Consider the following 23820-nt stretch of genomic DNA (forward strand, 5'->3'; position numbering starts at 1 on the left):
TGAAAACGGCGTCGTTTTGTGCGAAAAAAATAGAGCATGCATTTGAACCACCAATTTTCTGAAACCGCTGGTTCACCGGTTTTTTCCAATTTTGATTGGTTTTGACCGGTTCTCACCGGTTCAATAGCATATCTGGTCTAGCAATCAGACTAGACCGGTGACCCCTCTGATTCTCGGTCCGACCGGCCGGTTCGGTCCGATTTTTAAAACACTATTTTTCCTGTTTCTTCTTTTTATCTATATATCATTTTTTTTAATCAAGGAAATATATATAAGGGAGAACTATTCTTCAACCCAATTACAAAGAAACGGGATAATCCGACAAAAAAAAGATTACACACCAATTAAAATTACGAGAGAAATATTAGCGGGTCTTTACTAAACTCGTAAAAGGAATAATTGAAGTGTGTAATTTTCCCACACTTAGACCACTTCCAAACTAAAAGCTTAATGTTTCAAGCATCATTCCGACAACAAATTCCGTTCTTCACTAACCATAACGTCCAAGAAGTGGCGACCCAAACTACTCCTAACTTAGTATCTTTATTCTTATAAAACCGAATAAAGGAGTACCAATCCATAAAAACAAGCCGATATTTTATTGGTCGCCTCAATAAAAATTGAATGTCAATATATGATTCTTAAAATATTATAGAAATAATTCAGCCATAAAATTTGGATAAAATTAAAAGAACTATACTAGAATAATAGTTTTCAGTCTGAAGAAAAACTGAAATTTGACTTCGTTCTTAAGAATTGATTTGGTGTTATAATCACTCTTTAAACATTATTATGAAGTTGTATTTTATTTATAAAAAAAGTTATGTTTCTAATGTTTTCATTCGTTTTATGTTATATGAACTCTATTTCAAATGTTTATTGTTTCTAATATTTCAGAATAATCGTTGCAGTGTATTTATTTTGAATACTAACGTATCACTAGTCTGTTTATAATGGAATCCAAATGATTGCTATATTTTCTTAGACACAATTAAAAAGTGTAAACAAAAAGTTTGCAAGTAATTATCATTGTTGACTATCAATAGGAAATTGAAGTAGTGGATACAATCATTCCTCCACTAATTCCGGCTTTTTCTTCTTTATCTTCCATCACTAATCATTCTTCTATACGTTGCATCAACTTAATAATTCTTGTTAAGCTGCATTTTCTTCTACCTTGCATTTCATTTCTACACCAATTTCTGAAACTATTCTTACTCTGTTGAACTACGTTATGGCGACTATTTTTGGAGGAGCGCTTCTTACAGCTTCCATGGAGATGTTGGTGAAAAAGGTTGTTTCTGGTGAATTTTTTGATTTGTTTCGAAGGACTAAGCTTGACGTTGAGCTGTTGGAAAAGCTGGAGATAACACTGCTGAGTCTTCAATCTGTACTTTATGATGCTGAAGACAGACAGATCGCTAATCCTGCTGTCAAGAAGTGGCTGGAGATGTTGCAAGATGCTGTCTTTCAAGCTGACCAACTTTTCGACGAGCTCAACACCGAAGCTTTAAGGTGCCAAGTTGAAGCTGATCAGGTTCTTAAAAAATTTTTAGATTATTTTAAAAGGTTTAATAAAAAGATCAATTCTAAATTGCAAAAACTATTTGGAAGATTAGAACATTTGAGAAACCAAAATCTTGGATTGAAAGAAGGTGTTTCCAGTTGTGTTAGGAATATAACTCCTACAAGCCCTTTTTTAGGAGATGAATCTGATATTAAAGGCAGAGATGATGACAAAAAGAAACTTAAAGAGTTTCTGCTGTCAGAGGGTGGCAATGATGGTGGAAGTAAAATAGGAGTGATTTCCATTGTGGGTATGGGAGGGTTAGGAAAAACAACCCTAGCTAAACTCCTTTACCATGACCGTGTTGTGAAGGAGAAGTTTGATGTCAGAGGGTGGGCACATATTCCAAAAGATTTTGATGTTATCACTATCACTAAAACCATTCTTAAATCTGTCACTTCAGGAACAATTACAGAAACTGACTTAGTTAAACTCGAAGATCAGTTGCAGCAAAGTTTAAGTAACAAAAAGTTTTTGTTAGTACTTGATGATATATGGTATGGAAACTATATTGGTTGGAATAGTCTAAGTGATATCTTTAATGTTGGACAAATAGGAAGTAAGATCATCATCACAACTCGAGATGTAAGAGTCGCACTACCCAAGCAAAAATCTCTCCATGTCCACCATTTAAGATCTTTGGAAACTGAAGATTCATGGTCTTTACTAGCCAGACATGCATTTGTAGAAACAAACTACCAACAACATCCCAGTTTAGAAATAACTGGTAGAGAAATTGCCAAAAAATGTGGCGGTTTACCATTAGCTGCAATAGCACTTGGGGGTATTCTCCGGTTCATGTCACCGGATCGTTGGAGTGATGTGTTAAAAAGTAGTATTTGGGAACATACAAGTGAAGTTGTGGAACCATCTCTGCTACTGAGCTATCATTACCTTCCAGCTTCTCTAAAAGGATGCTTTGCTTATTGTGCAATTTTTCCAAAGAACTCAGTCTTAGTGAAAAAGACGATGGTTCAGTTGTGGATTGCAGAAGGCTTAATACCTCAGCCAAAAAATGAGAATAGTTGGGAAAAAGTAGCTGAAGAATTCTTTGACGAGTTAGTGTCTAGGTCTCTGATACGTCAACGGTTCCTTGCTCATGAGCAAAACAACTTTGAAATGCATGATCTAATCAATGATTTAGCTATGGCAGTTTCATTTCCGTATTGCATTAGGTTGGACGAACATAAGCCAGATGAAAGGGTGCGACACTTGTCATACGACACAATAGAATATAACTCATACAGTAAAATTGAAAAATTGCATGGACTAAATGGTCTACGAACCGTTTTACCGTTGAACTTCCAAGCCTCATGGGATTATGACAATTTTGGGTCGTGGAAGTTATTTTTTGACTTGTTGTCAAAAATGACACACTTACACGTGTTGTCACTTTCACCCTACAGAAATATCACTGAGTTGCCCAACTCAATTGGAAATTTGACGTATCTGCGATACTTAAATCTCTCTGAAACTTGGATTAAAACGTTGCCTTTAGAAACATGCAAGCTTTACAATTTGCAGACTTTGTTGTTGTCATATTGCTGTAGACTCGAAGAATTGCCAAAAGACATGGGGAAATTGGTAAAACTTCGCCACCTTGACATCATAGGCACTAATTTGAAAAAAATGCCTGCACAACTATCCAAATTAGAAAATCTACAAACATTGTCAGATTTTATTGTGAGCAGCGTTAAGGATGTAGGATTAAAGATTGAAGATCTTGGAAAATTTCCCCATCTACGAGGAAGCCTTTCCATCTCACATCTTGAAAATGTAACTGACTCATCTCAAGCTTCTCAAGCAAACTTGGAGATGAAAAACGAAATTGACGAGTTGGAACTAGGATGGTCTTACACTGCTCCTTCAAACTCAGAAATACAAGTACTCGAACGGCTGCGTCCGTCGACAAATTTGAAGAGTTTGTCCATCTCTAGATTTGGTGGAGATAAATTATCAAATTGGGTGGGAGATCCTTTATTTATAAACATGGTGTGTTTGATGATCACAGGGTGTAAAAACATTTCAGTGCTTCCATCCCTAGGGCAACTCGGTAATCTAAAACAACTTTATTTTAGTGAGATGGAATCTGTAAAGAGTGTTGGTATCGAGTTTTATGGAAGTGGTTCTTCTTCATTTCAACCATTTACCTCTTTAGAGATTCTAAGCTTTGAAAAGATGCCAGAGTGGGAGGAATGGGAGTTGATTGGAGGTACATCTATAGAGTTTCCTAGTCTTATAAACTTGTCTCTAAATTACTGTCCAAAACTGAAAGAAAACATACCTGGCAACCTTCCTAAGCTCGAAAGATTGTCACTTCAAAATTGTCCAGAACTTGAAGGGATGACACCCGACAATCTTCCTTCTCTTGCCGTTCTTAGATTAAAGGTGTGTCCCTTATTGATGGGGTCAATACATTCTATTACAAACCCACCATGTGACGTATTCAGCCAATTGGTGATTTGTCTCAATTCTCTTCAAGAGCTGAAGTTATACAGTATTCCATCTCTAACATCATTTCCGATAGATGGTCTTCCCAAAACCTTACAAACTCTCTCTATTGATTATTGTGAGAATCTGGAGTTCTTTTCTCATGCATCTTTTCACAATTACTCATCACTCGAGGATTTGCAAATACGCAATAGTTGTAATACAATGACATCATTTACCTTGGGCTCTCTCCCTGTCCTCAAAAGTCTATATATTTCCGATTGTAAACATTTAAAATCCATATCAATAGCAGAAGATGCATCAGAACCAAATCTAGTGTTTCTCAGAACCATCTATGTAGGGGATTGCAATGAACTGGAGTCAGTTTCTCTAAATGGATTACCCATTCCTAAACTCACTGATTTACATTTATGGGACTGTAAGAAGTTACGTTCTCTACGTGAATCAATAAATACTTTAACTAGCCTTCAACATATGGGAATTAATGACCTTCCAAATCTGCAATCGTTTTCCATAGATGATTTGCCTATCAATTTGCGGCGGCTGTCGGTCGGCAATGTTGGAGGGATTTTGTGGAATAAAACTTGGGAACATCACACTTCTCTTTCAGAGTTATATCTTAAGGGTGGTGATATTGTGAAGGAGCTGATGAAAAGGCAAGCTCCGTTTCTACCCACTAATCTCGTTTCCTTACATATCTATGGTCTTGAAATAGAATGCTTAGATGGGAAGTGGCTTCAACATCTCACCTCTCTCCATAAACTTTGTATTTTTACTTCACCCAAGCTCAAGTCATTGCCTGAAAAGGGGGAATTGCCTTCCTCTCTTAAACAACTGTATATCAGTTTGTGTCCGTTGTTGAAAGCAAATTTGCAGAGGAAGGAAGGGAAAGAGTGGCGTAAGATTTCTCACATTCCCTTCATTTCTATAAACACCGAAATCATCAAATGAATATTACATAAGGTGAGTCACCAAAATACTTGTTTATTGTTTCTGGTTATAAATGTCATCAATAAATATTTTTAATTTCACATGTTTATGGATAACATTTTCTTCCTAATCCAGGTTGGCGTTCAAAACCTATTTTATTCTTGGTGCTGACATGGGTTGCTGAAAAGGTTTGAGAATTCCAACAACAGACTAGTCACATTCTCAAAGAAGGTTAACAATTTAAGTTCTGAAAAAGTTTGAAAAAAAGACAAGTGAATAAATGAACTTTGAGTATGTTTTATGTGATTGTTGCAGTTCTGTGGCATCATTCACTATATCAGAAACAATAAGCTTATTATTGCAAATTTGCAATGCATTCCAGGTTTTATGAATTACGTAGAAAAAGATGCAGCTATCTATCAAGAAATTTTGTTGCTTTGCGGATTCTTTAAAGTGGAGAATATGAGAGAGCGTATGGACCTTTTCATTGGGTTGGTTGGTGTTGACCCTCCGAAAACGGGTAAGCAAACATAAACAGTAGCTTTTGTTCTCTCTCAATTCTAATACTATAATCTATGGTATTGATTGTTATGTCTAATAAGATATTTTTATGGGATAAATAACTGTTACCCCAGCTTTTGTTCTCTCTCAATTCTAATACTATTCATATGGTAGATTTTGAGATGATGGAGATTCTAAGAGAGGAAATTACAAAGCTAGAGACACTACAATTGTATGTGTTTTCTCAATCTGTTTTGGATTACCTCTTTCTTTTTCGGTTGTCTACTACTTATAAATAATTTACTTCATAATGAAGGATTATTCCAAACAGCTTTGCAAGAAAGTGTTTGTATTCCCTATGAGACATTTAACCAAATGATGCACACTCCAAGACAACATGGCTGTGAGTATCTTTTAAGAAGATATCAATTAGAATGATGGCTAACTTAGTGCTATGAATATTGTTGCATGTCATTTCTATTCATTTTAAAGCCAAATTATATTACTATAACAGGGCATCCTCAACATTGATGTGCATTGTTTTGGGATTGCTAGTACTCTTCCGCAAGAGGTTATAATCCTGCCTCAGCTGCAGTTTATGGATCAGTTCAAATTTTCTACACATAGAATTCTTGGATGGAAGTGGCTTCAATGTGGTTGCCAGGAGAGGGGAAGTTGCATTCCTCTCTTAAAGAAATGAAAATCAATTTGTGTCCATTAATTGAATCAGGTATGCAGAGGAAACGAGGGAAAGAGTGGCTTAAGATTGCCAAATCTATTCTTCGTTGTTTTCTTTCCCCTTACATTTATTGTGTATAAATTAATAATATCCTTTTGTTGAAAAGGTAGATTTCTAAGTTGTTGAAGATTCTAAGAGAGCCATTTGCAATGCTAGAGACAAAACAAGTGTATGTGTTTTCTCAATCTGTTAGATTACAAAACAATTTAGAGATTGTTCATTGATGGATAAACTTGAATCTGATGCTAAATTGTGATAGGTCATGCTAGCTAGGTGTTTCACCTTTAGATTTAGAGATTTGAGATGGTTAAAACCAAAAAGAAATGACACTTTTTAATTCTTAAAATCTAATGATTTTTGTGTTGTTCTTCTGTCAGGTCGACTTCATATATAAAAGATGTTTAAGTGCTGTCTGGCTTCTCAGGTATATATATTCTCTTTGATAAGTTTTAAAATTCTCCTTTTACTAAATGCATGATCCAAGACTCATCATTTATGTGCAAAACTATTTTAGTCACAACAATTAATACTAAGATCTCATCCATTCTTAATCTTATTTGCTTTTGATTATACCACTTTGTTCTATTATAAATGAACACCATCAAGTTTTACACAATATTCCCATTTTTTAATGTTAGGTTTGTGTCTACTCAACTGGAGGTAGATTCACCCAATGGTTTACTCTACTTCAAAGAGAACAAATTGCAAAACGAGAGACAAAACAATTGTATGTCTTTTCACAATCTATTTTGCATTACTTCTTTTATTTTTCTGTTGTCTGCCCATTACAAATAGTTTAGTGCTTTTTCCAGGAAGGAAAGGTTTTATAATCTTGGAATAATATTGATGTCACAAACAAATAGGATTGCAAGAAAGTGTTTGTAGTATCCCCTATGAGGCCTTTAACCAAATGTTTAACTCTGCAAGGCAACAACATGATTGTGACTGTGAGTATTCTTTAATAAGATCTCAATTTCTATTTGATGTATATCTGTTTACTCCTACCTGAGCGGAAATTTTGAAAGACGTGTTTGTGTCCTAGTAAGTTATAATGCTTTGAATCATATGTGTAGACGAATTTGAATCCCAACTTTCAAAGCATGGAAGTCTTTAAGAAGCAGTACTTTTATGACTAGCATGCCATAGATGTGAGTGTCCCTAATCCGTTTTCATTAGTACTAAGAATACTGCTCATGTCGTTTTTATTCATTTTAAAGCCAAATTATGTTTCTATAACAAGGCGTTCTCAACATTGAGCTGCATGGCTTGAGATTTCTAAAAGAAGTGAAAAATCATGCCTCAGCTGCAGTTTATATGGATTAGTTTTACACATCTCTAATCATAAAGATATAGAATGCTTGGATGGAAAGTGGTTTAAACATGGTTATCAGAAGAGGGGAAGTTGCCCTCGCGCTTAAAGAACTGAAAATCAATTTGTATGGAAGAAACAAAATTGATCATATTCCCAACATGCTTATAGATTATGAATTGATCACATTCAAAGAGTATCATGTCTCGGTGAGTCGCTGAAATACTTCTTCTTTCATGTTTCTTGTTATAAATATGCAATTAATAAATATTATAAATATGTTGGGCACAATCATGGAGAAACCAGGAGGAATTGCAAAACTGCTCATGGATCAACTGGACCTCACAAACCAAAGGGGATTGCAAGAAAGTCTTTGCACATGAGGTAATGGTTTAGTAGCAGGTCTGGCATAGTGGTAGATGAACTTCCATTTGTGTTGAACCTATTAATCTTAGTCTTCTAAATCCATTAAGCAACATTCAGTTAGATATGTTTGTGTAGAGTGAGTTAATCAAATGAAAAGAAAAAAACTGATTTTGTGTATTGAATATAGATAGTCTATTATATAATTTTGTTATTTGGTTACTGACATTTTATTTTTGTTTCTCTCCATAACTATTATGTTAAAATTCCGTCAATCGTGCTCTTCGATGTTTACTTTTCTCCTTAGATTCGTTATGGGATTGATTGTTATGTTTAATAATATATTTTTGTTCACAAGGTTGATTCAAAGATGAAGGAGATTCAAAGAGAACAAACTGCAAAGCGAGAGGCAAAACAATTGTATGTGTTTTCTCAATCTGTTTTGCATTACTTCTGTTAGTTTTCTGTTGTCTAACCCATTACAAATGGTTTTCTTCTTAATGAGGGGATATTCTTTGTACAGGAAAGAAAGGTTTTATAATCTTGGAAATATGGACGTCACAAACAAACAGGATTGCAAGAAAGTGTTTGTATCTCCTTTGAGGCATTTGACTCTCCAAAACTACAACATGGCTGTGAGTATATCTGTTCACTTCTACATGGCAGTAAATCTAGTGAATGTATTTATATTGGTTTTCTATATGCAAAGATAACATGTAGTTTCTCTCCTCTCTTAAATTCATGAACAATGATTTATTGCTTTGAAATTTATGGATCAATATTCATTTTTACACATCTCTAATCATATAGATATATAATGCTTGGACTTGGATGGAAAGTGACTTAAACACGGTTGTCAGAAGAGGGGAAGTTTCCCTATCTCTTCAAGATCTGAACATCAATTTGTGCGGAAGAAATGAGGAAAAAAGTGGTGTAAGATTGCTCATATTCCCAGCATGTTTATGTGTCCCGGTGCTCACATTTGGGGTTGAAGTTCAGAATTCCAACACAGACAAGTATGTGTCTCAATTTTGTGATTTTGTTTTACCTGCATGCATGTTTTTTATTGTTCTCCTTTTAATATATACAATGATATTTTTCTTTTCTAATAGAATCATGAGGGTATTGAAATTCCTGATTTTTTCATGAAAGGAGTCAATCCTACGCCCGATTTTCCATTAAATTTTTTGTTCTTGTGTATTCATGTTTCATCCACTTAATATTTTTGAAACAAGAATGTTTTTGAAACCTCAAGTGTAATTATACCAAATGAAGAAAAGTAAGAAATGGTTTTATATTTTGAATTTCAATAGCCGTTTAGACTATCTAATTGTTTGATTATCTTATTTCAATTTTTTTTGTCTCAAGATGACTTGCATGATGTTCTTTGTTGTTTTCTTTTCCTCTTAGATTCGTTATGGGATTGTTGTGTTCAATAATTTATTTTTATTCAAGGTAGATTTCTAAAATGGTGAGATTCTAAGAGAGCAAATTGGAAGCTAGATATAAAACAAGTGTATGTGTTTCTCAATCTGTTAGATTACACACATAAACACAACATTTTGTTCATTGAATTGCCTCTTTTCTTAACAGATACAATTGTTGTTGGGCACACTCATGGAGAAATCTGGAGGAAATGCAAAATTACTCATGGATCGGCTGGACCTCACAAACCAGGAGGATCACAAAAGTAATAGTTGCAGGTCTGACATAGTGATATGATATCACCGATGATGCACTCTGCAAGGCTTCGTTTCATGGCTGTGAGTTTTTTATAATAATATATGAACCTCCATTTGTGGTGAACATGTTAATCTTAGTCTTTCAAAATGCAAAGATTTTGTTTTTGCTACTTTTCTAAATGCAATGATAATGTGTAGTTTCTTCTAAGTATAAAAGATATTTTTTTGAACTAGACCATATTAGCACGAGCCTTTTGCACTCATGTGTATTATTGAGCATCCACATATGTTTTTGATGGGATAAGTGGAATCCCTACTTCAAAATGTTTGTTTTGTGTATCCACGTTTCATAGATTTAATTTTCTTGAAACTATTAAAAGAATGTTTTTGATATCTCAAGTGTAATTTTATCAAATCAAGAAAAGTAAGAAATGGATTTGTACTTTTATGTGTTGAATTACAAGACTCCAACAATTGCAAATAGTCTGTCTATCTGATAAATTGGTTATCTTGATTGCAATATTTTACTGTTTCAAGACTTCCTCCATCACTCTCTTTGATGTTTTCTTTTCTCTTTATATTCATTATGGGACTGTTCAGAAGATAGATTTCTAAAATGGTGAAGATTCTTAGAGGGAAATTTGCAATGCTAGAGACAAATTAAAGCAGGTGTATGTGTTTTTCAATTTGTTAGATTAAACACACGATTTTGTTGTTTGAATGACCTCTTTTCTTTCTTTCTTTGTTGTTTGAATGACCTCTTTTCTTTCTTTGTTGTTTACTTACAATACTTTTCTATTAGATTGTAGATTAAAAAATTATGGGCCTCACGATCCAAGAGGATCACAAAAAAGTCTTGATATGTGTGGTAACAGTTTGACATAATGATATTTGTGATTAAGGTACAAACTTTCATTTATGCAAAAGATATGCTTTCTGCATCATACCAACATGAGCCTTTTACATTCATGTGTATTATTGACTGACATGTTTCTGGTCACTTACTCACTTAGTATGATGTCTATTTGATTAGTTAATATAAATTTTCTAATTACTTTTGAAATATTAAAAGATGTGTATTTGTCGTTATAAGTAGATTATAAATTGATCATATTCACATTCCTTGCATCATATTCACATTAGTAGCTGAAATACTTCTTCTTTCATTTTTCTTGTTATAAATATATAATTAATAAATATTATTAATTCTCAGATTGGGGGCTGAAATTCAGAATTCCAACTGCAGACAAAGTCAGATTTCTAAGATGGTGAAGATTCTAAGAGAAAAAATTGCAAGCTAGCTAGAAAACAAGTGTATGTGTTTTCTCAATCTGTTAGATTACACACTAACACAAAATTTTGTTAATTGATACTTTCTTGTTGTGTCTTAATAGATGCGTTCCTTTCTATTTACCGTAGACAACTGTTGGGCACAGTCATGGAGAAATCGGGAGGAATTGCAAAATTACTCATACCGTAGAACCGTCCAATGATTTTCCTACGAATCTGAATGATTGATATCCGGAAAATTTCCATACGTCTGCAGAGAGATCCTCCACATCAGTCAAGATACATTCATCCTATATTTGAGGCATTCAAAAATGGAGTATCCCGCCACCTTCAAGGAAAAGAAGAGAGCCATCTTGGAAAGACTCAAGAGTTTAGTTGTGATCATAGCAACAACTTTGCCTAGTTTTGTTGGATACATTGCAACACCTTTTTATTCATTTTTGTTGTCTGATAAGTGAATACGTGAGTTCAGTTGCTGTAATAAATTGTAACATGTAAAACATAAATATGATTAATAAAACGGAACTACAGCTGCTCTGTAGTCGGAGACGTAGGCACACAATTGGCCGAACTTCGTTATCAAATATTGTGTGTTCTCTTTATGTATTTTTTTTTTTTGTATTTGTTTAGTTTTGAACTCCTTTCTTGACCTGTAAAGATGTCATGAGTTTAACAAAAGTATATCACAACTTGGATGAAGAAATGGCAAACATGTGTGTTTACTAATGCAGTTCTCTGGTGAACATTGATCTTGAGAAGCAAGGGAAATGTCATATAAAATGAATATTTTTCATAGGACTGGTAAACATGCAGGCATGACATTTTCTTGGATGCATGTTGCTTCTAATTAAGCTTCCTTAGATTTTTAGGAGGATAAAGATGTAACCTCGAAGAGGAGTGACTCAAGGACTTATTTTGTGTATAACACGTGATGGGTATAGTTGGATTCTTTTTGGAGAGGCTTAATATTTGTAGGTGAATGTTGTAGTATTATAAATTTATCCATCATAGACACATCATAATTTAAGAGTACTTTTATGGTTTTCCACGGTTTGTATCTACTAATTTATATAAGTTAATTACATTGTAAAGTTCTTTTTATGTTTTATGGTTTTACCCAATTTTATCCGTATGATTATTCATTCTTCATAATAATAATAATAAAGCCATGACGTAATAGTCTCACACAATAATAGACTTTATATTTCTATTTTATTTTATTTATAAATTGAATAAATGGTTAAATATGAGACTTTGACACATGCAGAACCAAGATTGTAACTGTCGAAAGAATAAGATGAAGATGATGTCGACCAAACCCAGTGCAGAAGATTTATTGGTTCATTGAGATACCTTTGTCACACAAGGCCTGACTTAGCATGTAATGGGGGTGTGGTGAGTAGATTCATGCAGAAGCCAAAGGTATCACATCTAGCAGCGACGAAGAGGATACTAAGGTATCTGAAAGGAACTCTCGATTATGGCATTTTGTTTTCGACAGCTGACAAGGGAAAAGAAAGCAAGTTAGTGACTTAGACTGACTCAAGTTGGTGTAGTGATGCTGAGGATCGAAAATCCAGAGCTGGTTATATGTTTATGCTAGGTGGAGCACCAGTTGCTTGGAGTTCGAGAAAAGAACCAATAGTGGCACTATCATCGTGTGAAACAGAGTACATAACATGCTTCCCTTTGTGCATGTCAAGGTACATGGATGGTAAATCTGGTCGAAGAGATTATAGCAGAAGATCATGGAGCAATTGCCATGATGATCGACAACATGTCAGAATAAGTTGGCTTAGGGAGAAAGCAGCCTAAAATTATAAATAGAGGGAGTAACCCCTATTTTGTAATAAGTTGAGTATTCACAATTTTTGCATTTACAGTTGCAAGTGAATAAGAGATTTTCCACAGTTTGTGAGAAGAGAGAAACTCTACAGAAAATCACCATCTTCTTTCTTTTATATTTTCGTAAACCTTAATCTGCTTCCCAAATTTTCTTTCTTGGTTTCATTCATTTTTATTGTGTGGTCACTACAGGAAAAATGGCCTCCTGCCACGCCCAAAAAACCGAGGCTATATGCAAAATAACCGTGGCGTAACGCTGAGGCCACGGTTTGGCCACGGAAATCCAACTGTGGAGTATACGGCCGTGGCCTAAAGTAAAGTCCACGGTTTTTTGGTATAGACCACGCCTTTTTGACAACCGTGGCTTTTTTAGGCCACGGTTTAGGTAACTTGATTAAGGCCGCGGTTTGTATTTGCCATGACTGCAAAACTGTGGCTATATGATAAAGCCACGGTTTCAATTTGACGTTTAGCATACCGTTTTGGTTTAAGATATAGCCACGGTTTGATTATGACCACAGATTTAAAACTGTGGTTATATGTTATGCATTCTAAACCATTAATCTTGCCACGATTTATTTCTGTATCATTACATAAATATGTCATTATATATATCAGATGTCATTCAATACTATTTCAACATTAATACTATTTTTTTAGACATTAATACTCATTTCAACATTAATACTCATTTCAACATTAATAACTTCCACTTAAGTGTCCTCATTAATATAGTAATTGCCATTATTTTACATAAACATTTTCCTCCCTCATTGATACATGTATAGGTAAGAGTGTAGTTTTCTTTGATAATAATCCCTTCATAGAATGAAAGTACTATATATCTTCATGCAGAAATAACACAAATCCAATCCAACCACCATACGTGTCAGAACACTGCTTCCATTTAGTGCCCATTAAAGAATAATCATTTTTTCTGTTTAAGAATTTCCTGGATGTTATAATTGCAATCCTTTTTCCTATCTGCAGAGCTGGAGTCCATTATATGTACAGCTGAGACTTGGGACTCTCTGAAGATCATAATAACTCTCAACAAAATTTTATAACTAGGATGGTTATGTTTCAACTTTCTCCAGTAGAACCAGCATGTCTGCACTTCCATATCATTGGAGCTACCAGCATCCATACTATCAAAACACATTGTTGTTAGAAAAATAAGCCAAACAAATTACTTTTTAAGCATCTGACAATTAAAAAAATGGAGAGAACATTGATTTTCTTACAATAAACACAAACTGCCAGCCATTCATTTACTATTCTGACCCAAGTGTTGGTCCAGCCCACATCAATTGTCCATCTGTAGAAGAATCAAGGCATACCAATGATATCATCAAATGTAATTGACGAATAGGTACATATGACCCTGCAGAACAAATAATTAAGAAACAATTAGGAATGCGGATGAAAATACTACATGTTGAAGAAAACTTTACTTAAAATTTAAAGGCATATGTAAAATATGGTAGTGATCTTCAAATTGAAAAGATAAGGGGCAGTACTTAAACCTATTATGATGTTACCATTTAATAACAAGTTATCACCATTCTATTACATGAATAGGAATGTTTTCCTGGAGGGCACAGTTAAAATCTTCAATTAGGACCTAAAGGAAAAGATAAACAAATAAGAAGTGGCTTCAATTATGAAAAAAGAAAAGAGGAATCAAATCACTTGAAGTTCATAAACATATGAAACAAAAAACTTATGAATAATCACATTTCTAACAATATTATTATAATAGTAGTATTAATGGGTACATGTAAAACAAGTTGTAAGAACATGGTATGTTTTCCAATTATCATATTAATGGGGTACAAGTAAAACAAAGTTGTAATATACGTGGTATGTTTTCCAATTTATACCTCAATGCTAGAATAGTGTGCTTCCAACAAAAATTGCATTTCATATTCTATCTAATAAATAAAAAAATCATAATCTATCTTCTGCCTAAACAAAAGTTATCTGCTCAGAAAGCTTATGTCCACTCCACAATTCTAAGTCTAACTTCTACTTAAGCTCTCTCAACTATTCAACTAAAACTATTAGTGTATGTACAGTACTAATGTATCAGTGTGCTAAAATTACTGATGTAGGCATATCTAAGGCCTTCTTTGACCCTAATCTGTGACTTCCAATATATTATCTACAAAAAATATTAAGCAGGGCACCAGTTATTAGATATGTTCAGTAAGCACACCCAATACCAAGGTAAAATGACAAGGTCTCATCAAAGTTGGCTCATGGAACACAGTCCTATAGTTATAATTATAAAGAAGTATTTTGTGGACCCGCTTTATATTCTGACACAGAATGATAGATTATGAGTTTGTTGTGATGCATAATACAACATTTCAGAGAACTCATAGTTGCATACCCAAATGATTGGAAGAGTTTAATGAGTTCAAATAATTTTGGTGAAATGTATCCCATGTCCACTGCCTTTGAAAAATCAAATTCAACATCCAAAACCACTTTATCAGCTGCAGAAACAATAGCAACAAAATTTAGTGATCTCAAATAAATAAGGTGAAGTTTTATAATGTACATCAAAATAATCCCCACCATACATACAACATATACAGTAGTTGCAAACAACATCACATGAATTTGGCTGCATAGAATTTGATGATTAATGCAAGCACTTCAATAAAACATAATCTTACACCTAATATCATCTTCAGAATATATTAATCAACTTGTTTTGTCAGGCCCGTGAAAGCTTTACAGGTGAAATAGGATAAAATGCACAAACCTAATGTTCAAACAACAGATACACCCTAATGTTCAAACAAATACTCTGTCTTCCATCAATTGGTAAAGGTGCCAAAATTTGTTAATTCATTTAATTAACACACCATTAAGAAACATTAGACTAAAATTAACACATGTAATTAATTTAAAGAAGTAAAAGCACAGGCACATACAGGAACATGAGAGTCTCTGGCACTACGTTTGGCATCAGTGGCGGAGAAGACGGTGTAGACAAGAACAAAGGTACCGATAATCTCAGCACCAAGTCCATCTCCTTTTGTGTACCCAGGAGCAACAAAGTTAGCATCACCGTTTTTTTCTCCGAAGAATTTTTTCCCCTCAAAACCCTTAACCACACCAGCGCCGCAGATAGCACTAAGAACCTACATAACGATGTAGAACACTGCTCTTGTTAGAGACAGTTTCCTCGCCAAGAACAAACTGAATGTCACTGCTGGGTTTATGTGACCCCCTGCAACCACAACATCACAAATTAATACCATAAAAAACATAACAATCATGTTAGATCTAACTAGTACTAAACTGAAGAGAGTGTATACCAGAGATTCCGGCGGTGCAGTTAACTCTGGCTAAAGAATATAGGTCACAAAGAAGACAAAAGAATATAGCGAACAGAGCGAGAAAGACGAAGAGAAAAGTTCACAGACAGAACCAGAAAGACGAAGAACAAGAAATATCTCACCAAGTGGTAAAAAGTGCAAATCGCGAGTTCTTTCTTCTCTTCTCTCATTTGTTTTTTTCTTCTTCTTCATCAATTTCGGCCATTGAATCGTGTTTTCAAGATTAGGGTTTCGTTTTCCCCCTTTCATGTTTTCCTTCAGATTCTGAAATTAACACATAATAATCGATTAATCACAAAACAAACAAGCGATTAAAATAAATCAAACACAGATAATCGAATAAATGGTAGGATCGTAGAAGAAGTCAAGGAAATCGCAAGGTCACGGTGGCTCCGCCACCACCACCCTAAACACATCGCTCTTTCACGACCACAGAGAAGAGAGGAGAGGACGAATCACAAGAAGTTATAAGATAAATCGCGTTCAGAGAAGAAAGAACCAGAGATATGAGCGGCGGTGCGATGAGATAGAGGAGAAGAAAGTCGTTTGTGAGAAAGGAAATGGGACGAAAAAGTTGTCTGAAGAATGTATTGGCTATTTTTATTTTTTTCTTTTTTTAATCTAAAAAAAATTAGAAAAGAAATTAATTAACTGAGAGGGAAACAAAAAAAAAGGGGGGGGAATTTTGGCGGTATATTTTTTTTTGGTATATGCCACAGTTTGAAGTTAAAATTATAATGCCGCGGTTTTTTTTTTGTGGCTTTAAATAACTACAGTTTTTTAACCGTGGCTTATGAAGAAAAGGCCACAGTTTCACACTCCGGATTCAATATTTTAAAACATATTTCTACGATTTGAAAACCCTGGCAAAAGCATGTATTTGGCCGCAGTTTCAGAGTTGTGGAAAAATTTAGCGTGGCCGTAGGCCAAATTTCTAGTAGTGGGTGATAAGGAATTACTCTAAGGCTTGAGTTTAATTCCAACATCTGGTATTTAGAGCTCCGGTTAAACGATTCAAGACAAGAGAGCGATGACAATGAATCATCTGAATGGGCATTTTCTAAAATCTCTTCCAATTATGAAAGTTGATAACTATGAGAATAGGTGCAAGCAGATGAAGATTGTGTTCTGTTGTCAAGATCTTTGGGATCTTGTGAAAGAATGGTTGAAACCGCTTGGAAGATTCTTGAAAAGTCCTTTGGAAGGGTAGAAAAGGTGAAATAGGTGAGGTTACATACTCGGAAAAGAACGTATGATTTGCTTCTGATGGAAAAAGTGAAAGCATAACTGATTTCTTCACTAGAATTACGAAACAGGTGAATCAAATCAAGGTATGTGGAGAAGCTTTAACAACAACATCAGTTGTTGCAAAGATCATGAGATCTTTGACTCCCAAATTCGACCACATAGTGGTAGTCATAATATTGGTCTACTCCATCATTATTTCCTAAGATCTCATGCACTCTTAATATGGTTACTACTTTGTTCTATTATAAATGAACACCATTAAGCTTGACACAATATTTCCCTTTTTATGTTAGGTTTGTGTTTTCTCAACTGGAGGTAGATTCGTCCATTGGTTTATCCTAGAAATCTAAATGATGTCCAGAAAATTTTCAAACCTCTATAGAGAGATTATCCACATCATTCAAGGAACAGAAGAGAACTATCTTTGAAAATTTTACCTAGTTTTGTCGGAGACACTACAACACCATCTTTTTATTGATTTTTGGTTTCTGATAAATGAGCAGATCGCTCAAATTCAGCCCCTCTGATAAATTCTAATCTATAAAACATAAACTTGATTAATACAACAGAACTTCAGCTACTCTGCAGTCGGAGACGTAAACACAATTGACCAAACTTCGTTATCAAATATCGAGGGTTCTTTTTATGTATTTTTTCCATATCTATTATGATTTAAATTTTGAATTTTGAACCCCTTTCAGGCTGTAAAGATGTCATGAGTTTAGCAAAATTATATCACAGCAAAATGATTACAAAGTGGCTGAAAACTTGGATGAAGAAATAGCAAACATGTGTTTTTATTAATGGCAAACATGTATACTGAATTAGTTAAAAAGATTTAGAAATTGGAAAGCTTTCTCCATAAGATGAAATGGAAACCTTTAGCTGGAGGGGACATATAGAAAACAATTTTTTGTTTATTCATACACATTACCTTACATCTGCCCAATTTTACTATAAATTCTCGCATTCTCCTCACAAATTGACGTTTGCATTTGGTTGGTATTTGAGCCAAGCTTGGTCAAGAGTGTTAACCATGCTAATTTTTATGTGAGATTTGCTAGCGTGACACCATTTTTTTACATCCATGCTTACACTATAACAGTGTTATTTTAATAAAATAATATATTTTTTAAAATTTGTTTAAAATATTTATTTTTAAAATTTATTTTATAACAAAAAAATTTTCAATTGTGTTAACCAAAAAAGGTACCATTACTAACAAATTATTTTACTTATAATTCATCGGTCAATTTCACTACTTTATTACTCCCTCCGTTCCTTTTTAAGTGTCGTTTTAGGAGAATTTTTTTTGTACCTATTTAAGTGTCGTTTTATAATTTAATGTTATAATTTGTCATTTATACCCTTATTTTCTCAATAACTCCACCTCAAATTTTTCAATTAGTTATTGGAAATAGAGAGTGTATGATTGAATTTATTTGGAAAGAGAAAAATAAATAAGGGTATAATAGAAAAAGTAACTCTAATAATCCACTATCTTGGTTGAAGAGTTTTTTGCTAAAACGACACTTAAAAAGGAACGGAGGGAGTAATATACATACTATTAACCATATTCTGACATTAACTTATAAATGTATTAATTAACTTTTATATTTTATTAACCAACTTTATTTTATTAAAGTACTAAATATTTTTTTTGTTTGAGATTTAATTCAAGTTATGAACTGTATTAAACAACTTTATACATAATATTAACCAAAGTTATTTTATCATGTAAGACTTTTTTTTTTTTTATGTTTGAATATATTAATCAAACTCTGAATTTTGTTAACCAGTTTGTAATATTTCATTAATTAAAATAGTTTTAAAGAAAAATATATAAAAAAAGTCAAAATAATATAAAATATTGTTTACATGTTTTTAAACAATGTATATGATGTAGTGTAAAAAAAATAGGGACAAAATAGAATTTTTCTTTTTTATATAAGTAAAGTCAACCAAATTTAACCCATAAAAATTGTTCATTCAATACCGTGAATTGAGTTCTCCCATTGGGAGAGAAAGAACAAAACTAACAGAAAAAGAAAAGATTTTATTTATAATAAAAAGAGATTAGTGTTTTACAAAAGTAGAGAATTTTATTTTTAAAGAGTCAGCAACTCACAAATTATGCTCAAAAAAAGAAGAAAAAAAAACAAATAAAATAAACTAATGCAATCTAGCAACCCCCTCTAACAGAAATTAGAGATGCTAAGTAATATTAGTTTGTTAACCAAAAGTAGTGAAGGGACCAACATGAAGAGTTTTAGTAAGCACATATGCAAGTTGATGGTTGAATCGACATATATTAAGTGAAATATTTCATATTACAGTTTGTCCCGAACAAGGTGGCAATATAGTTTAATGTGTTTGGTCCTTTCACGGAAGACCGGATTTGCAGTGATGTAGAAAGCACTTTGATTGTTGCAGAATAATGTTACATGAGCGGAATGATGTAGAGTAAAATCCTACATTAAATAAAGTAGACATTGAGCCTAACATGTTATATATGTTTGCAAGAGCCTGGTATTCCGCTTCAAATAAAGATCGAGATATAACGCGTTATTTCTTGCTTTTCCAACTGATTAATAAAGATCCTAAGAAGAAACAGAAGTCGTTGGTGGACCTTCTTGTGATTAGGCAAGATCCCCATTCAGAATCTAAAAAACCAGTCAGAGTTGTAGGGGAAGTGTTGTTGAAGAATAGGCCATGAAAGGGATCATTCTTTAAGTACTTAAGTATCCTAAAAGTTGCTTGTATGAGTTTTTATTAGGGTTACACCAAGTGTTGACTTAACCTACCTACATACATCAAAACAAATATCAAGATGCGAATGGGTTAAACATAACAATTTACCTATTAAACTTCTAAATGAAGTTAGATCGAGGGAAGAGTGACATTGTCATCTAAAAGTTTAGACGTGGGATCCATGGGCGTGGAAGTCGGTTAAATATATGAGTTTTTTAAAAGTTTAAGTACTTAAGTATCCTAAAAGCTGCTTGTATGAGTTTTTTTTAGGGTTACGCCAAGTGCTGACTTAACCTACCTACATACATCAAAACAAATGTCAAGATGCGAATGGGTTAAATATAATAATTTACCTATTAAACTTCTGAATGAAGTTAGATCGAGGGAATAGTGACATTGTCATCTAAAAGTTTAGACGTGGGATCCATGGGCGTGGAAGTCGGTTTTATTCCAAGTAAACCTTTTTGCTGCAAAAGATCTAAAGTGTACTTTCGTTTGCATAAGGAAACACCGTTTAAGGAACGAGCAATTTCAAAGCCAAGAAAGTACTTAAGATTACCCAAATCCTTGATACTAAAATTATGGTCCTGAATTTGTTTGGTGTGATTTATGTCTTGAATGTCATTACCTACAAGAGTCAAATCATCAACGTATACAAGAACAAGAGTAAAGTAATTTTCCCTTTTCTTTGTAAAAAGAGAGTAATTCAATTTATATTTGGTGAAACCTAGATTGGATAAGGATTGAGTTAATTTGTTGTTCCACCGCCTACTAGCTTACTTAAGACCATATATTAATTTGTTTAATTTACAAACAAAATTCTTATGTGAAACTTTCAAGCCAAGAGGACATTCCATATAGACCTTGTAGTCTAGATCTCCAAGTTAAAAAGTAGTGTTTAAGTCTAATTAATGTAAATACCAGGTTTTAGAAGATGCTAAGGAAAGGAGAAACCTAATTGTAGTCATCTTAATGACTGGACTGAATGTTTCATGGTAATCTAGACCCTAGGTTTGATTAAAATACTTTGCAACAAGTCTCGCTTTATAGCGGTTTATAGTGCCATTGGGTAAAAAAATTAGTTTGAAGATCCATTTTCACCCAATGAACTTTTTATTTGAGGGGAAAAAAGTAAGTTGCCAAGTTTTATTTGCAATAAGAGATTGGAGTTCATTTATAATTGATTGTTCCAATTAGTGTCTTTGATGGCAGTAGTGTAGCTAATAGGTTTGAAAGTAGACAAAATATTTATAAAATTTGTACGTAGGTTCGGAAGATAAGTCATCATAATTAACAAAGTTGGAAATGGGATACAGACTTTTACCTTTGATGGAAGAAGGAGAATATGTATTACTGAGGAAAAGAGCGTAATGGTAATCTTCTAAGTAGGAAGGAGTCTTGGAGATTCTGGTGGACTTCCGTAAGAGTTGGGGAGAAATGGGAACTTGGGGTGAAGTATTGGGGCTGGGGAGATTAGTGGGTATGATGTGGTAAACTCCATAAGTTTTAAACTCCATAAGAGGTAATTGTTTCTATCACCGATCATGCTTATTCATAAGAATCAACTTAAAGAATCTTTTTCGTTTTCGATGCGTATTGTATCACAATTTCCCTTCGCATAGAATTAAAAAGGAGTTTATTGTTGATATCATACAGAGTGTGTCCCTTTACACCATGTTTAATAAATACATGTTTTAGATCTAGATTCAAGTTTGGTGTTGTTTCTTTTTGGAACTGGATCAAGGGCGGATCCAGACAATATATATTGGTGTGGCTACATATAAAAGAAATTATGAACAAAATTATATTAAAAATGAAAAATAATATTGTTTAATGCAGTACATTACAATGATAATCGTCTATCATTCATTTTTTGAAAATGAGCTAAAATTACATCATTGTTAATCGTTCAAACAACATCTCTTTCTATAAAAGTTACAAGACAATCATTGAACCACTGATCACTCATTTTAATATTGTCGTGGCCAGAAATTTCACAGAGTCGCCAACATCATTTATTTATCCTAATGATCGGGAAAATAAGGGGAATACCTAAACTAATGAATTGCATAGGTGAATAGTCAGGGCCAATATTAAAAAGTAAGTTAAAATGAGTTTTAAAATTCAATAGTTTTAAAGGTAATTTATCGATAATTAGAAAGCATGAGATAGGGTGTGAACCCAAAAATGATTAGAAATTTTGGATTGAAATAGGAAAGCACGAGTCAACCCTAGAAGATGTTGGTACTTTTTTTCAACTATTCCATTTTGTTGGAATGTGTCAATACATGAGGTCTCATTCTATATCACATTAGTCATGAAATTTTATCAAGGTAGACTTAGGACAATGTTTTAACATAAGCTACACAGTATTTAATTAGATTAGATGTTTAAGATTTAAGTTTCATAAGAAAAATCAAGCAAAACTTATTGTGGTCATCAACAACAGTACAAAAATATATATGTCCTAGCTTGGGTGAGGTAGAGAAAGGGCCCATATATCCACCATGTAAAGAAGATGTGATATTGTTCCATAAAGATTCTCTTTGGTGCTTAGCATAAATAAAGTATTACAATGTAAAAAATTTCTAAACATGCAATATAAAGGAAATATTGTATTGATAAGATGTATAGTATCAATGAAGGGGTGACCAAAAACTTTACCCTGCATATTTTACTCCATATTGTAGGGGGCTAATTTGAAGGAAATGTTAGGAGAATGATTTGGTGATGAAAAAAAAAAGTTTATTCAGAAAACATAGCTACTGCCTGCATTACTCTTTGTGATGAAATCCTTCCACCATATTGTTGTCTTCCCTCCACTCAGAATTCTACCATCACCCATCCCATATTTGACACCTAAAATTTTAAACCATATATTCTTTTTATCAACTAAAATGTTTTACTACGAGTTTCCTAACAAAGAACGGATAAACTCTTTTACCCTTTGAATCGCCGAACCTCCATTAGTGTGATAGAAATAAACCTTCTCCTTTTTAATCTATGAATTTTCCAATCAATCTCCTCTCGTCCCACAAAAATTTTGTTTTTACTCAATTTTCCAAAGCAAAATAACAAACTCTTTATTTGTATACAACTTGTTTTAATAGGACACTTATTGTAGATATTTAAATATAGTCTGAATTTGATTAATGGTTTGTATGAATGAACTGTTGAAGAAACTCCATCCCACCTTTGAGAGCATCTCCAATAGATGGAATTTATTGACTCCTTAATTTTTAAATTATTGTTTATTTTTTTAATCATTAGAATGTGTTGATGTGACAATTACCATTAGAATAAAAATACTTAAAACTGTTAGAGATTACTTAAGTGCAATGTAGTCATTCGAAAAAGAAAAAAAAATCTTTGCTCACTTCTCAATCTTCTAGGTCACATCTGGTGAAAAACCACATATACCCCTGACTTCAGAAATGCATTTCTGAAATACAAGAAAAAGGTGTTTTCGGAGATACATCTCCGAAAGCGCCTTTTTTTTTTCAAAATTTGTCTTATTTCGGAAATGTATTTCCGAAAACAGCATTTCGGAAGTTCATTTCCGAAATACTGCGCGTTTTGCAGATTTAGCAAAACAACCCCTCTCCCCCATTCACTTTACCCTTATCTTCTTCCAAACTCAGTCTCTCTTCAAGTGTTCTGCAAAAGCAAGTGTGAAGCATCAGATATTGCCAAAATCTTCTTCTAATCTTAACCTAAATCATCTCAAACTCTATTAGTGGTAAGTTTATCATTTTTTTTTAATTTTTAGATCCATTATTCATATCTCTATT

At 33.4% G+C, this 23820-nt stretch overlaps 1 protein-coding gene and 1 pseudogene across 22 annotated transcripts; one reads left to right on the forward strand and one right to left on the reverse strand.

Moving 5' to 3' along the window:
* The first annotated feature begins 822 nt into the window (after positions 1–822).
* LOC131593287 (putative disease resistance protein At3g14460) lies at positions 823–11885 on the forward strand. Of its 22 annotated transcripts, none has more exons than XM_058865721.1 (20): positions 823–4981; positions 5084–5179; positions 5331–5468; positions 5624–5681; positions 5766–5852; positions 5964–6179; positions 6295–6357; positions 6566–6612; positions 6827–6915; positions 7001–7135; positions 7262–7336; positions 7406–7881; positions 8219–8280; positions 8384–8495; positions 8671–8876; positions 9454–9623; positions 10143–10211; positions 10345–10444; positions 10756–10856; positions 10937–11880. In XM_058865721.1, the coding sequence occupies exon 1, from the start codon at positions 1235–1237 to the stop codon at positions 4967–4969; it is 3735 nt and encodes a 1244-aa protein (XP_058721704.1). In that variant the 5' UTR covers positions 823–1234; the 3' UTR covers positions 4970–4981; positions 5084–5179; positions 5331–5468; positions 5624–5681; positions 5766–5852; positions 5964–6179; positions 6295–6357; positions 6566–6612; positions 6827–6915; positions 7001–7135; positions 7262–7336; positions 7406–7881; positions 8219–8280; positions 8384–8495; positions 8671–8876; positions 9454–9623; positions 10143–10211; positions 10345–10444; positions 10756–10856; positions 10937–11880. The 22 variants fall into 22 exon arrangements, 21 of the variants coding, with proteins under 21 accessions (XP_058721704.1, XP_058721702.1, XP_058721698.1 ...); XM_058865719.1 differs by having other exon boundaries at positions 7429–7881; XM_058865715.1 differs by adding an exon at positions 9316–9376 and having other exon boundaries at positions 7001–7881; positions 10937–11882.
* Positions 11886–13308: 1423 nt separating this feature from the next.
* On the reverse strand, positions 13309–20819 carry LOC131659716 (aquaporin PIP1-1-like; annotated as a pseudogene).
* Positions 20820–23820: the final 3001 nt, after the last annotated feature.

The sequence above is a fragment of the Vicia villosa genome, linkage group LG3, assembly GCF_029867415.1.
Source record: "Vicia villosa cultivar HV-30 ecotype Madison, WI linkage group LG3, Vvil1.0, whole genome shotgun sequence".
NCBI classification, from domain to species: domain Eukaryota; kingdom Viridiplantae; phylum Streptophyta; class Magnoliopsida; order Fabales; family Fabaceae; genus Vicia; species Vicia villosa.

Coding starts and splice junctions, on each gene's coding strand:
- LOC131593287 (XM_058865715.1), top strand. CDS start 1,235: ATGGCGACTATTTTTGGAGGAGCGCTTCTTACAGCTTCCATGGAGATG.